Here is a 14,567-nt window from a genome sequence, read left to right on the forward strand (position 1 = left end):
AGAGCTCGTGTCTCTAGCTGCATATGTAGCAGAAGTTGGCTTAGTCAGCCATCATTGGGAAGAGAGGTCCTTAGCTCTTGCAAACTTTATATTCCTCAGTACAGGGGAACACCAGGGCAAAGTCTTACAGAGTTTATCTCAAATATAACTTTTCCTAGAAACTGCTTTAGGATGTGTTACAATGAAACAAGCTAAAGGCAGAGGATTAGGGCCAGAAGGTGATGTCCCTGCATAATAATGGGAAGGATCAGTCAGAAGTCTGCTCTGGACCAGTAAAATGTCAGGAGTCTGCAGAGTCTCTGGGATGAAAATGGAGCGAAGGGATTGCTAATATGCACAATCATATTGGGGTGATTTCTCACCGTCTTTCAGAGAACTTGATTATGGCTTTGTGACAAATGAGGAGAAAAACATGAAGAAAATAAAATAAAATCAAGATGGTCAAGGAAAGAAGTGAAGAAATGCCAACTTTACTAGTAAAAATGTAGGATACTGAGTTAGTCAAAAATGGAAATATAATAGAGCATGACACCTATCGGGGGGCTTCTGGATTTTACTTTCTCTGTTTCCTTTGTGATTCATCTTTGAGTAGTATGATACTTTAAAAATTGTGTACATAACATATTTCATTAAACTAGAAGTTGATCCTGTTGGTGTAGGCCTGTGTTCTCCAGGAAGCTCACATGTTTACAGACTCCTCTGGGCTATAGCGAAAGATTTCAGTGGTCTGGGTCACTTAGCAAATCCCTGTCTCAAAATAAAAAGTCAATATTAAAGAGAGGTCATGTGGCTCAAAAATACACTGCTTAGATAACATGTCTGAGGCCCTGGGCTTCATGATTAATGTTGGGTTCTTGACATAAAAAACAGTACCTTTGTGAAAAATTCTGATTAGCAAATAGGATTTATGAAATGATTGCATTTTGAAAATGTATAACTTTAGGTATTTAATATTTGGTATATGCTGCATATATGCATTGAAAAGAAAAAGTGTTGAAAATTAAATCAAGATGTTTACTTTAGACCATAAGAATGTAACTAATTTTATTACTTTAATATACTGACAATTTGGGCCTGTAGAGAAGACTTAGCAGTTAAGAGCCATTGCTGCTCTTACAGAAGAACTGGGTTCAGATCTCAGGACACACATGGTGGCTCACAAGCATCTGTCATTCTAATTCCAGTGGCTCTGATGCCATCTACTGGCTACTATGGGCACTACATGCAAGGGATGCATGTCTACACACAAGACAAAAATAAGTAAATACCATACTATCATCATGCTTTCTTATGTATATAAAACATTTCCACATTACCCTGGAGGAGCATGGAGACAGTTATTTGCATTCTGGTAAGAACAAGCATCTAGATAGATATTTACAGCATTAGAAAAAGGTTATCATATTTGCACAGTGTGTGATTGTATTGTCTGTCTCACATTCTCTACCCACGTGTTGAACTAACAGCTTGTGAAACAGCTCCACCTGTACTGCTTGAATACATTCATCCAATCCCGGACACTGGCTGTGGAATTTCCGGAAATGATGTCTGAAGTGATTGCTGCGCAGTTGCCCAAGATCCTGGCAGGCATGGTGAAACCTCTCCTCTTTCACAAAAAGTGACGACGACTTTCCTTTGTTTTCTTTGTGAAAATTGAATTTTGTGGTGTGTCATCTTTTTCTCAGTCAGGGTGGTCAGGTCTTGTGTCTTTATAATGTCCTTCTGATAGCCTTACTTGTATGCATATCACACTGTAAAGTTAGGAGAAAACCAATGAGATACTGACTTTCCTTTGTAATGTCTAAGCAGTTTTTAAAGTGTTGTGTGCACCCATATTTTGAGAGTTTACATGGTTTAAAAAAAAGGACTAAAATTGATTGTATAGGTAAACTATATCTCACCCATTATTTCAAACTTTTCAGATGAGTCAATCAACCTTTGCACCCGACAGAGCTCCATGAGAAGGGAGCGACACCCCTACCTTTAATTGCAACAGGATGCTACGCAGGCCACAGCTATGTAGTTCCTTTGGTCTCCATGCTTATATTTCCAAAAATGACTTTAAAATGGCAGTCAAAATGTGATGTGAAACAGATTTTTAGAGGGCTTTTAGTGAAAAAAAAAAACAGAGATGAATTGGGTTGATGTTTTTAAACTCTAGGCAAACTATTCAGGGTGCCTGCCTGAAAGCAGATTGATGACAGAGTTAATGGCAGCTATACAGTTGCTGTGACATTATTGAAGATGGGTTTGGGGGAGTATGTCTTTAAATAAGTCCTGTGAATAGACAGAAATTGTGAGATCTGTTTTTCTCATCGGAATCCCTGAGGTTGACTGACCTTACAAAGTCGGTCTCCATTGGTAGTTCTATGTCATTGCTTTTAAAAATGATATGGCAGCATTTCTCTTGACAAATGTTTCCTTTGGCCATACTGACATTTACCAAAGAAGCCGGGGGGGGGCGGGGAGGGAACGAGGGAGAAAGGCAAGGGGGGAGATAAAGACCATTTCTTTCTTGGGGTAGTGTTTTTCTCTAGAAAACTGTATAGAGCAAATCAGCGAATCTCAGGTGGAAAGCATTTTTAGTGCCTCTAAATCTGAAAGAGATGCTTTAGAAATAGACAAGTCTCAGTGAAAAGTTTTGAGTGCCTATGACCCAATTCTAAGTGAGATGCTTCAGGAAATCCTAGATACTTGCTTTCAATCACACAACTAGGTACAACACAACAGATAAAACACAGTTCCGTTTGTCATTTCTACTTAAAATATTCCTTTGAAAGACAGATAATAGTTCTTTTCTAAGATGAGTCACTGGAGGTATATTAACTTAAAAAACAACTCAAACATATAAACATACACTATTATGGTATCTACATAAATAGTGAGTTCTTTAGCACATTTGGAATAGGGATTAAAGTGGAGTCTAATCAGAACCCTTGACTTGTGTTCCCTTCATGCATGTGGCAATCATAATGGCTTTCCTGCACAGCAGTACCTTGGTTCGAGCAGTCAGTCAAAGTTTTGCCCAAGTACTCCAATGGTCAGCATTAGTAAATAGATGCTCTTCCTATTGGTCTACATGCCTCCTTCTGCAATATGTCTGAAATGCATTATGTTCTTTACTGGTGCTTGGCTCTTCAAAATCTCCGTACACACAGGCATACTTCATTTTTCAGGCCAAAACGGGATCAGATTCCTTGGGCTACATCCTAACAGTTATTTTTTTAATTCTTCAACTTACCCTGCTGCCGTTATGTTCCTGCTATGCCAATCTTTACGTACGAAAAAGAAAGAAAGAAAACAATTTTCTACCAGAACTTGACTCCAGACTCACGCATGTGTCAACCTTCAAGGTCCCCCTTATCATTCCTGTAAAGTCTTTCTCAGTCTCTCATACTGTGATTTGATCCCTCATCTGTTTCCAAGAAGTTGTTTAAATTACAATAATATGTAGCTGCACCATTCTAATGGTCCACAGGTCTAGGGCTAGTGCTAAGGAAGACCATAGTGTTTCGTGACAGAGTTGACTGTGACATTTGTCCTGCTGAGTCTTCTGAGTGACATTGATAAACCTCTTCTTGTGTCTTCATTACTCATTTTATCTGCAACTTTGTTTCTCTTCATTTCCAAGCTATATTTTCCCTAACCTGTGATAACTTGCCTTTTATTGACTACGTCATGGAAGCACATTTTATATGCAATTAGAAGAAAATCATCCATTTCCTGTTCTGAACTGAATGAATGGAATATTAATTCCTTCCCTATAAAAGATTCTATAGACTCTGACATGTTTTATATTGCAAACCTCAATGTAAAAATTTCCCCGCATTTTTTATTTTCTTCAACAAATATTTTTGAGTGCCTAATGTGAGCATAAGAATCATATGAATAAGCTTTAATAGAAACTGGAGCTAAAGGAAACTATATGTAACTCAAGAAGTTATAGCCCAGGAGTTGTACAAATATAATGTCTGCTAAGTGCAGGGCCACTAGATATTTGAAGTATATAAACTACATCCTTAAGATTTGATAGGTGAAAGGCATTATGGCATTACTTATGTACAACTTGAATCAGATAAGTGGTAAAAAAGTAGTATTTTAAAATTAATAATTATTTCATCTAGGCAACTGCCACCAATTAATTTGCTTTAAACTTTTGTGTATATTTGTATATTGGAAAAGCTTTTAATACCATTTTTCAAAAATATAATTATAATAAAATATTTTTAAGATATCTCAAACAGAATACCTGGGGAACTTTTGTTCTGTGGCAGTTGTATTCGTTGTGAGAAATTGTTGAACCAAGAACAATGTCATGAGTCCTTTTAATAAAGTAATGGACCCTGAAACACTAGATACAATCATTATTCAGTTATTCATTATTCATTATTCAATCAGTTTTCCTTTGAATTGAAGGATTAATTTGATAGTAGTTATCTTTGTATATCAGCACAGTTTAACTTTCAAAATAATGAAAAGTTTCTAATTTCATTTAACAATGGGGAAATAAAGTATGTTGTCCCCAGGACTGAATTTTATAGCGGCCCTTGTTTTGGAACTGTCTAAAAACACTTGATAGTCTTGACCTTGATTTCCATACGTAGTTTAAATGTCTAAACACCAGGTTTTAATATTTAAGGCTAAGCTTAGAAAGAAAAATATTCCCAGAAGAACATGACCTGAACAAATGGAAGTTATCTCATCTCCAAATCTTTTACTCTACAATTCCAACTGCGAGGACTCCATGCCTGTGTAGTCATCGTAACCTTTCTCTCCACCCTGAAGACCATGCTCTTTGGGTTGCTCTAAACTAAAATAAAAGCTTAAGAACAAAGGAAATACTTGAAGCTTAGATCATTTTGCTTACTGACATATTTCATTTACAAAAGTTAGGAAAATGATTTGTGTCTAAAGAGATGGCGTGTCCAGTATTGTTTTGTGGAACTATTTTGTTTCTGGTGTATAAAAACAAGGCACGTTTAGTTAGGCAATGCTTTTCCATTGTACTTTTTCACACTTAACTTTAAGTTTTACTATTGTACATTGTATGAAATAAAATATTTTTAAATAGCCACAGTAAATCAACTTGTAACTTCTAAATTATTGCCAACTATAGCGATAGACTTAATGATGTATATAAAGGGCTATCCTGTGACTGTGCTCACTTCTTGGTTACTTGCTGGCTACATGAGTGTAATATAGAGCTATTTCATTAAACTTTACCCAACTGATTTGCAAATAATAGGCACAGGATATATATCTGTGCACGTATATACAGATGTTCAGAAATAGCATTTCCATAATTTCATCTTCATTATGCCACAATCTTGTTATAACCTTGCCATGCGAATCTGTTCTAGTCACTAGTGAAACCTGGGATGTTGGAAATCTGATTATTTTCCTTCTCCCACTGTTTACTATGAAATATTTTTATCAATTCAATGTGTGTTTATTTATTTTCCTGAATAAAATGTAGTTCTTTGAGTTTAAGGCCTGAATTATAAGAAATCTAAAGAGCATATCACCCTTTGCTTATAATATCTAATAGATATAGTATTAATTTTTGACATTTCCCACAAACTCTTAAATATCGAGACAGCCTATGCAGAGCAGAGCAGAGCTCTCTCACAAACTGTATGAAAAGTTATTCTTCTCGTCATCTATAACATCTGACAATGGGATCCAAAACTTATGATACAATCAACTCCACACATAGTATTATTCTGATTATAAGAACTTTCCCTGCCCACTGGATCTGGTAGCCTTAATTCCTTTAATAATTGCTACAACTTCTGTTTTTGCTAGGAACATTTGGATCATCTCTGTTTTCCCTTGTTAATCAGATTTCAGGCTGGAATATGAACCCTTTAAATCTCTTTCAAACTCCATAGCCTCATGTGTAAGAAGCACTCAAGACTTAAGAATATGTTTTCACAATTTTTAATCCATATTCTTAAACTGCATCTTTATTTTTATTGCATAATTCAGCAACCACTCTCTTAAGGATAGAAGTAGTTGGACAAGAGGAAGACACTAAGGAAAGCATAACTTTCTCTTGCCTATGATCTGCCTTTCAGACAGAGAAAACATATTCATCTCTTAATTTCCAAAAGAAATCCAAAGGTGGATACTCTAGGAAAAGACTGTCAACCCCCAAGTGGCTCACACACTAAACCAAGTCATGCCATAATTTTCATTAGCAGAATATCACCAGGAGTCCATGATGTTACTCGTGTCTTTATTTGAGGTTGGGCACTAAGTTCAATGTCTACCTCTACCTCTGGTCTGCCACTTGTCTAGCATAACATTGTTTCATACCCTCTGGCCTTTAAAGTAAAAATGAATGAAAAGCCATAGAGCATCTAACTGTCCATCCACGGGATGGAATACAGTTGGATAGGAATTGTGCTCCACGTCATGATATGAATCAAAGTTAAACAAGACCTAGATAGCCAGCTTCAGGTTGAATTCCACCTTTATTTAGACTCAGGGGTTGGAGGAGACCCTGCAGACCACTAGTTTCTCAGACCTACCCTTCACCAAAGTTATTTCTTCAATACTGAAGCTAAACGTTGTGTGTGTTAATGCCTTCCTGGACCCCAAGGACTGTGTAGGCTGAGGCAGGATTGCACAATCTAAACCAGCCTGGGCCACACAGTTAGTTTGTCTCCATTTTAAGATAAAATGCAAAGAGTAGTTTCCTTCATTCTTCTCTTCCATGGAAGAATTTAAGAGTTTATGGGGCCTTAATGATGAATTAAATAACAGCAAGAGCCTGGTTACTGCAAAGGGAGGGGAGCAGGGAATTGCTCTCCTCCTAGAGTTGACAGCATTCCAAAGCAGAGCTCTGGCCCTGACTAGAGGCTGCTCCCAGGCTCCTTCAAGCTCCGTGCAGCAGGGGAGGCTGGAAAAGTCTTGCAGGATTGCTGGATGAGTCCCAGAATGTCGACCTCATTTTCGATTTACTGGACTGGTTGCCTCATGTCACGCTGACCTTATTGTTAAACACAGGTTTGTTTGCCTTCTTACAACTCATGGCGAAATGGGGAAAAGCTACTTTTAAGCTGGCTGAAAGCTTTTAACTAACAGGGCACTTTCAGAGAACTGCGAAGAGACCAGCCATGAGAGGCCAATCTGCTCATTCCTTCCAGGAAGCTGCAGTATTATTAACTCTCGGGGTGACATCAGTGTCACGGCCCATGTTTAGACCAATATAAGTAAAATATGCAAGCCGCGTTGTAAATAGTTTTCAGGAATACATTGTACTTTATTTTTTTGTCTTTTGAAATTGCTCAACCCCAATAGTAACCAGTTTTTCAGACATTACTGTAAATTAAAACTGTTTAAATATGATTTTCTTTTGTAGGGTATATAAGAAGCTTAACCCTTGGTTACTTTTCCTTTGAGTTTTCATGATTAGCTATTTCATCCAGCAATGGCTGAAAGTGTTTTGTCAGTGCAGGTAACTTTTGCTATCTTCCTTGCTCCAGGAAGATTGATTTTAAAGTATCTGGTCATCAAACCGTGTTTCTATTACATATGCAGCTGTTTTGTTTTCTTAATGTCTTCTTCAAATACCTATCACTTAGAATTACTGGACCATGCAGCAATACACTTGGTGTGATTCGATTTTTAAATGTAGACTTAACTTGGTAAACACAATTTTTTTAACTTTTTAAAATAGGAAAACGGCCAATAAACTCCTATCATGGCTTTTCTGAACTCAGTTGTCAACTAGAGTATTAGCTTTCATTTCTGAGGGCTTTATGACTTATAAGAGAAATAGAAAGAAAAGAGCCTGCGAGTGAAATGCAGTGTACCTCACAGCTGTCAGGAACAGGGATGCGCCCTGCTCAGTCTCCACTGGGTAGAAACTCTGCCTAGAGTTTCAGACTGTAAGCAGAGATAGACAGAGTCACACAGGCCTTCTGGGGCCATCATTTTCGTCTGTACTATGTCTCCTTTTGATCTAAATAGCCTGTGTATTTTAACTCTTTTGGGGTATTCATTGCTCCAAGAAAAATCAGAGAGGTGTGACATCTAATTTTAAAGTATTTCAAAAGAACAACAAAAATTAAAAAAAACCAAATAATTTTTCCAAACTGATGCTTTGAAACAGATAGAGAAAACTGTAAGAACTTGCAAAAAGGGGTGTGGCTTACTAGGTGAGTTGGAAAGTTCATGGACATAAAAGCAGATATCACCCTCTTGATTACTGAGCAATATCCATGACAGGATGATACAAACCCCAAAAGGTGAGGTGCCAGGTCAATGTTCGAAGAATTACCAGTCATTATGCAAACATAAATTGTAAATATGCCCAGAGCATGCCTCTGTGATGTTTAAGGATTTCATTGTTCTAATTGGAGGCTACATGGTTTAGGGGGAAAGTCACTGATCCATAGCTCTGTCTAAATGTCAACTACCTGAGGTTTGTTGTTGTTTGTTTTGTTTTGTTTTTAAGATCTTAATATTTCCCCTTAAAACAAAAAGAAAAATGCTAGAAGCAAATTATCTATTCTGACTCCCAAAATAAATCAAAGCACCAGGTGTAACTCTGAAACTACCAACTTTCTAAAGAGTTTATATCAATGTATCATGGTCAGATCTGTTACCTATTTAAGTATAGGGAAAACATGCCCTGAACACAGAACCAAAACGGTGGTGGTGGTGTGATGGTGGTGTTGTGGTGGTGTTGTGGTGGTGGTGTTGTGGTGGTGGTTGTGGTGGAGGTGTGGTGGGGTGTGGTGGTGGTGTGGTGGTTGTGGTGGAGGTGGTAGTAAGTAACAATGGTGAAGTTGAGAAGCATTACTTTAGGCACCATCCCACTCTCAACTGGAAGACATCACCCTGCTAGACTGTGGCAGTTCCCAGTTCTCTCTTCTCTGGGTTAGAGTTGGGTGGAGAGGAAAGATGGATAATTAGAGAGCTGGGTATTACACAGTGAAAGAAGAGAGTCGAGAACACATAGGAAATTTTTACAATGCCAGATTCCAAAGTGAGTCAAGGCATCCTGAAAAACATTCTATGTAAAGTAGTTGAGGAATTAGCTTAGCATTCAATCAAGAAGAAGGGAAGAGTCCTCCAGACTTGTAAACAATAGAGGCACAAACCAAAAGAAAGAACACATGGACATGGTGCTGCCAGAGAGCATGGAGCCAAAACTGATGTGACAGAATGAAATCCAAGTCCCAAATAGCTATGGCTTGTATACCATAGTATCACATGAAAATGTAACTCTACATGAAAAGGGTGTCCTCTGTGTGATGCTCTAGAAGATGTCCTCCTGTAGTACAGACAGTGGGGTTGGGGAGGACTCATCCTGGAGGCAGGGAGCATGTTTTGAAGGAAATTGCAATATTCCGTGCAAATGATGGGTCATAAACATAAAGAGCTGGGGTGATCGTGACCTCCTTAGTTTTCCAGAATGCTTTGTGAGACATTACCAAGAGGCACTGACAGAATGACGACAGTAGATGAACACACAGATAACCTGCTGGACACCAGACCAGATGCCTCATTGTTTGGCTTCTGTGTTGAAACCAAAAATCCTTGTCATAAAGAATATAAAAACTAAGAAACTTCAGTTTTACCAACCACTAAAATCCAGATGAGCTCCCAAACAAGCTCTACCCCTCCTCCAGCATCCCCAGAGTTGAAAGTACCTGCAACCTCAAACCCCGGTGTAGGCACTGAGGCAAGGCTTAGCCAATGTGACATAGACACACAGATTTGCCAACAAACACAAAACAAGCACATCCAATGTGTAGCTACTACCCAGTAGTGTGGCAGTATAGGGTAGGAATAAAAAGATCAACTACCTATACGAGATCATGCCTCATGAACCATAGGAGGAGTCCGCGAGGTAAGAAGGAAGCTGATGGGAGATATGCTGGGAAGGAAATTTGTCAGTCTGAGGTATGTCCAGCTCTCTTAGTTTAATATATTCTGTGTTCTGTCAGTTTCTATCAAGGACTCATCTCCCATCTTATTCCCACTCACAAGAGCGTAGTGAGGAGAGGGAGAAGCTGACTGTGAGCTTGGTACCAGGGGAAGTAAGGATTCTCAGCCACTCTTTTCCCACTTCTTCACTTTCTGGCAATTGCTAAGCCTGATCATAAATGCAACAGGGTCATACCAAGTAGACATCTATGACTTTTAAATGTATCAGGTGCATCAGCCCCATGGAGCACTTTGACTACTGACTTGATGCATTCTATTCTTCACTGACTTGACAGATTTCTGCTATAGGAGCTTGTTTCACTGTCTGGACTCTGCTACAGGGTCATTTTGTCCTTTCAAGGGAACTGTGGTTTCCAGTACCTGCTATATCCTCTCCACACTGGCAGCAGACAGAATGTAGGTATCTCAAACATTCAGACTTTACAGCTTCGTAGGACACTAGGCACTGTGTTCTTGCATTTCTCCTGCCTGGTCTAGATTATCTGTGCACCACCTTTTCTTCTTCAAGATTAGTCCCTGAGTGTAGAATTCTGACATCCCTGCCACACCTGTCAGTTACAGGATGCTGTTTCTGAGGCTGAATTCTTGCTATATCTTTTAAGAGCCACCTGTAGTCAAGCTTGACTTTGTTTTCTTTGAGACAGGATCTCACAATGGCTTTCCTTGAACTATGTAGAACCAGGTCAGTCCTGAACTCAAAGAAATTCACCTACCTCTTGTTTCTGAGTGCTGGTGTTAAAGGTATATGTCATCAGACCCAGTATTCAAGTCCAATTCAAGGTCTGTATGCTTAACATTTAGAAGACCATATAATTTATTTTAGAAAGCCGTGCTCTTCAAACTTGCCTTGCTCTGGTCCACTCAAAGACCATCCCAGGAAGTCAGAAGATGAACTCTGGCTTTCGTTTGTTTGTTTGTTTGTTTGTTTGTTTGTTTTTATTTGCTATGAATTAATCATTAAGATGTGGCTCTGTCTGCTTCCTGTCTAGAAAATACAGATGATAGAATTAACTCAAAACAAATAGAACACAACTTATTTATGTGGTCCTGGTAAACAATTCTTTTTTTTTTTATTTTTTTATTATTATTTTCTTTATTTACATTTCAAATGCTATCCCGAAAGTTCCCTATACCCTCCCCCGCCCCTGCTCCCCTATCCACCCACTNCCACTACTTGGCCCAGGCCTTCCCTTGTGCTGGGTCATATAAAGTTTGCAAGACCAAGGGGCCTCTCTTCCCAGTGATAGCCGATTAGGCCATCTTCTGCTACATATGCAGCTAGAGACACAAGCTCAGGGGATACTGGTTAGTTCATATTGTTGTTCCACCTACAGGGTTGCAGCCCCCTTCAGCTCTTTGGGTACTTTCTCTAGCTCCTCCATTGGGGACCCTGTGTTCCATCCAATAGCTGGCTGTGAGCATCCACTTCTGTGTTTGCCAGGCACTGGCATACCCTCACAAGAGGCCACAATATCAGGGTCCCTTCAGCAGAATCTTGCTGGCATGTGCATTAGTATCTAGGTTTGGTGGCTGATGATGGGATGGATTCCCGGATGGGGTAGTCGCTGGATAGTCCATCCTTTCATCTTAGCTCTAAATTTTGTCTCTGTACCTATATCCTTTCATGAGTATTTTGTTCCTTATTCTAAGGAAGAATGAAGTATCCACAAAATGGTCATCCTTCTTGGTTTTCTTCTGTTTTGCATAATGTATCTTGGGTATTCTAAGATTCTGGGCTAATATCTGCTTATCAGTGAGTGCATATCTAGTGACTTCTTTTGTGATTGGGTTACCTCACTAAGGATGATATGCTCCAGATACATCCATTTGCCCAAGAATTTCATAAATTCATTGTTTTTAATAGCTGAGTAGTACTCCATTGTGTAAATGTACCACAGTTTCTGTATCCATTCCTCTATTGAGGGACATCTGGGTTCTTTCCAGCTTCTGGCTATTATAAATAAAGCTGCTGTGAACATAGTGGAGCATGTGTCCTTATTATCAGTTGTAAGATCTTCTGGGTATATGCCCAGAAGAGGTATTGTTGGGTCCTCCGGTAGTACTATATCCAATTTTCTGAGGAACCGCCAGACTGATTTCCAGAGTGGTTGTACAAGCTTGCAATCCCACCAGCAATGGAGGAGTGTTCCTATTTCTCCACAACCTCTCCAGCATCTGTTGTCACCTGAATTTTTAATCTTAGCCATTCTGACTGGTGTGAGATGGAATCTCAGGGTTGTTTTGATTTGCATTTCCCTGATAACTAAGGATGTTGAACATTTTTTCAGGTGTTTCTCAGCCATTCGGTATTCCTCAGTTGAGAATTCTTTATTTAGCTCTGTACCCCATTTTTAATGGGGTTTTTTGAATTTCTGGAGTCTAGCTTCTTGAGCTCTTTGTATATATTCTGCTTGTGGACGTTGTACATCGTGGTGCGCACTAGGCTCCGCACCACGATGTACAACGTCCACAAGCAGTGTACCAGCACCATTTGTTGAAAATGCTGTCTTTTTTCCACTGGATGGTTTTAGCCCCCTTGTCAAAAATCAAGTGACCATAGGTGTGTGGATTCATTTCTAGATCTTCAATTCTATTCCATTGATCTACTTGTCTGTTGCTGTACCAATACCATGCAGTTTTTATCACAATTGTTCTGTGATCTCTGGCTTTCTTTAAGCATTTCTCCTCCAGAGTCCCTCGAGAAGGACTCACTGCCAAAAAGGACCAACACAGATTGGTGTACTGCAATGAGCTACTACACAGTTCTTTGGAAATTTCTGTCAAGAGGGTGAAATGTTCCCTTCATCTGAAATGAAGCTTTACCCCATTTGGTGCTGCGACATATGAAGCTGTTAAAGAAAGGATGACTTTAGTTAAAAGTGGTCAGACCCTGCCTTTAATTCCATGCTCTGTGCTTCCCTCGCAGTAACTTTACTACTGTGAGTGCTCACGTCCACAATTGATGCTGAAGTTCTTTGTTCGTGAAACTAGTGCTCATGGTGGCCCGAGAAGAGGAACTCATCAATGTTGTCATGCCCATACCCTTTCTCAACTTTTTGTTATTAGTCTACTTTAAGTAAACAATAGGTCTTTAAGTCTATTCAGCACACATAGGTACATAGTCTCATGTCCTTGGGTAAATTTTTATGCCTGTGGCTTCCAGTTGCTGATTAGGAAAGAAAGTATTTTGAAATATATTGAAATTTGAGGGTCTTTGCTAGGAAGGTGAGATTGTGTCCCCATTTGGGGAACCCTGGCTCTGTTTCCCTGGAGCTGGACAAGTGATGACTGTGAGCCAAGCAAGCAGCGCCAGCATCATCCTGTATTTATTTTCAGCCTATTAAGGATTCCCTCTTGACTTTTCCACTATGAGTGGATTTCAGAGGAAATGTTTTGTGGTTCCCACAAGAAAGTGGAGTCAGCCTATACAGCTTGAATGATTTTCAGACAAATCATTTTCAAATCATTGGGAATGTAAATGACTTCTAGTATAATATCAAGTAGTGGTGAAGAATAAGCCCTTTCTTTATCAATGAATTAAAACACCCCAAACCTTGCTATAATGACATACCAGATACATATGAATAGTCAAGATATGGCTCACATTTTAAATTCTAGTCATTATTTCAGCTTGCATATGACCATATATGGCATAAAGTAGGATGTTAATATAGTTTGGTGATATGTATTTTTGATAATCTATGCATTTTAATAAAGCAAGAATTGATTCTCAAGATAATTAAAGCAAACTAGTTGTTTTAATTATAAGTGTAAGACAAAATAGCTTATATCTTTTGAGACAGTAATATATATGTGTGTGTATTAATTACAGTGGTCAAAATGTGATATTTATTCTACAAATATTAGTTTTCATAAGAAATTGTATATTAAACATTAGTAAATTAGAGAGTTGTAATCTAATTGTAAAGCTTGTTAGTCTGCACTGGTTTCATTAAAGTAATATAGTTTAGAACAATATTGTAAATAAATGGTAGTCAATAAATAAAATATGTGTTTACAGTGTATGTGAACCTTGAAGGGAATTTTAAGACAAAAGGATAAAAGGGTAGGTTTTTTTCTTTTTATGTTTTTGCTTGATTGGATGCCTGATATTTCAAACTGTTTGTAATAAATGTATTTGTTTAATTTCCATCAAGTAAGAAGTTGGAGAAAGTAACATGTTCTCTTTAGCTATTTGATCCACAAAAATGTTCTGATACCATAAACCATTTATTTCTTGCTTAATGTTATGTTTTCACATTAAACACGTCTCATCTCACCAGTTAAATGTTTCAATAATGTTGAGAAATTTTCTATTTACCTATGAAATTGTATGTCATGTATTTTGTAAACAGTTGATTACAACTATGAATAGTGTGTTTTTGTTTCAAGTTAACTAATCTATAAGAGGCAAATGTGCTGCTGGGTGTGTTGCTGATGTGTGCTGGCACTCCCAACACTGAGGCCAGCTGAGGCTGTCAGAAACCCTAGGCTAGCTTGAGTTTCACAATAATACTCAACCTCAAATTTAAAAAAAGAAAGAGAGAGAGAGAGAGAGAGAGAGAGAGAGAGAGAGAGAGAGAGAGAGAGAGAAAGAAAGAAAG

General features: G+C 38.4%; 1 protein-coding gene across 2 annotated transcripts in view; it reads left to right on the forward strand.

Annotated features, from left to right (window-relative positions):
• The window catches only part of Pgr (progesterone receptor), a 63,696-nt gene extending 57,033 nt beyond the window's left edge, over nucleotides 1–6,663 (forward strand). Inside the window, exon 8 of one of the 2 annotated variants that reach the window (XM_021207240.2) lies at nucleotides 1,467–6,663. In XM_021207240.2, coding sequence (XP_021062899.1) covers nucleotides 1,467–1,622 — 156 coding nt within the window. In that variant the 3' untranslated portion in view covers nucleotides 1,623–6,663. The remainder of the gene's footprint in view (nucleotides 1–1,466) is intronic. The other variant, XM_021207242.2, reaches the window with a different exon arrangement.
• The last annotated feature ends 7,904 nt before the right edge of the window (nucleotides 6,664–14,567 follow it).

The sequence above is a fragment of the Mus pahari genome, chromosome 10 (assembly GCF_900095145.1).
Source record: "Mus pahari chromosome 10, PAHARI_EIJ_v1.1, whole genome shotgun sequence".
NCBI classification, from domain to species: Eukaryota; Metazoa; Chordata; class Mammalia; order Rodentia; family Muridae; genus Mus; species Mus pahari.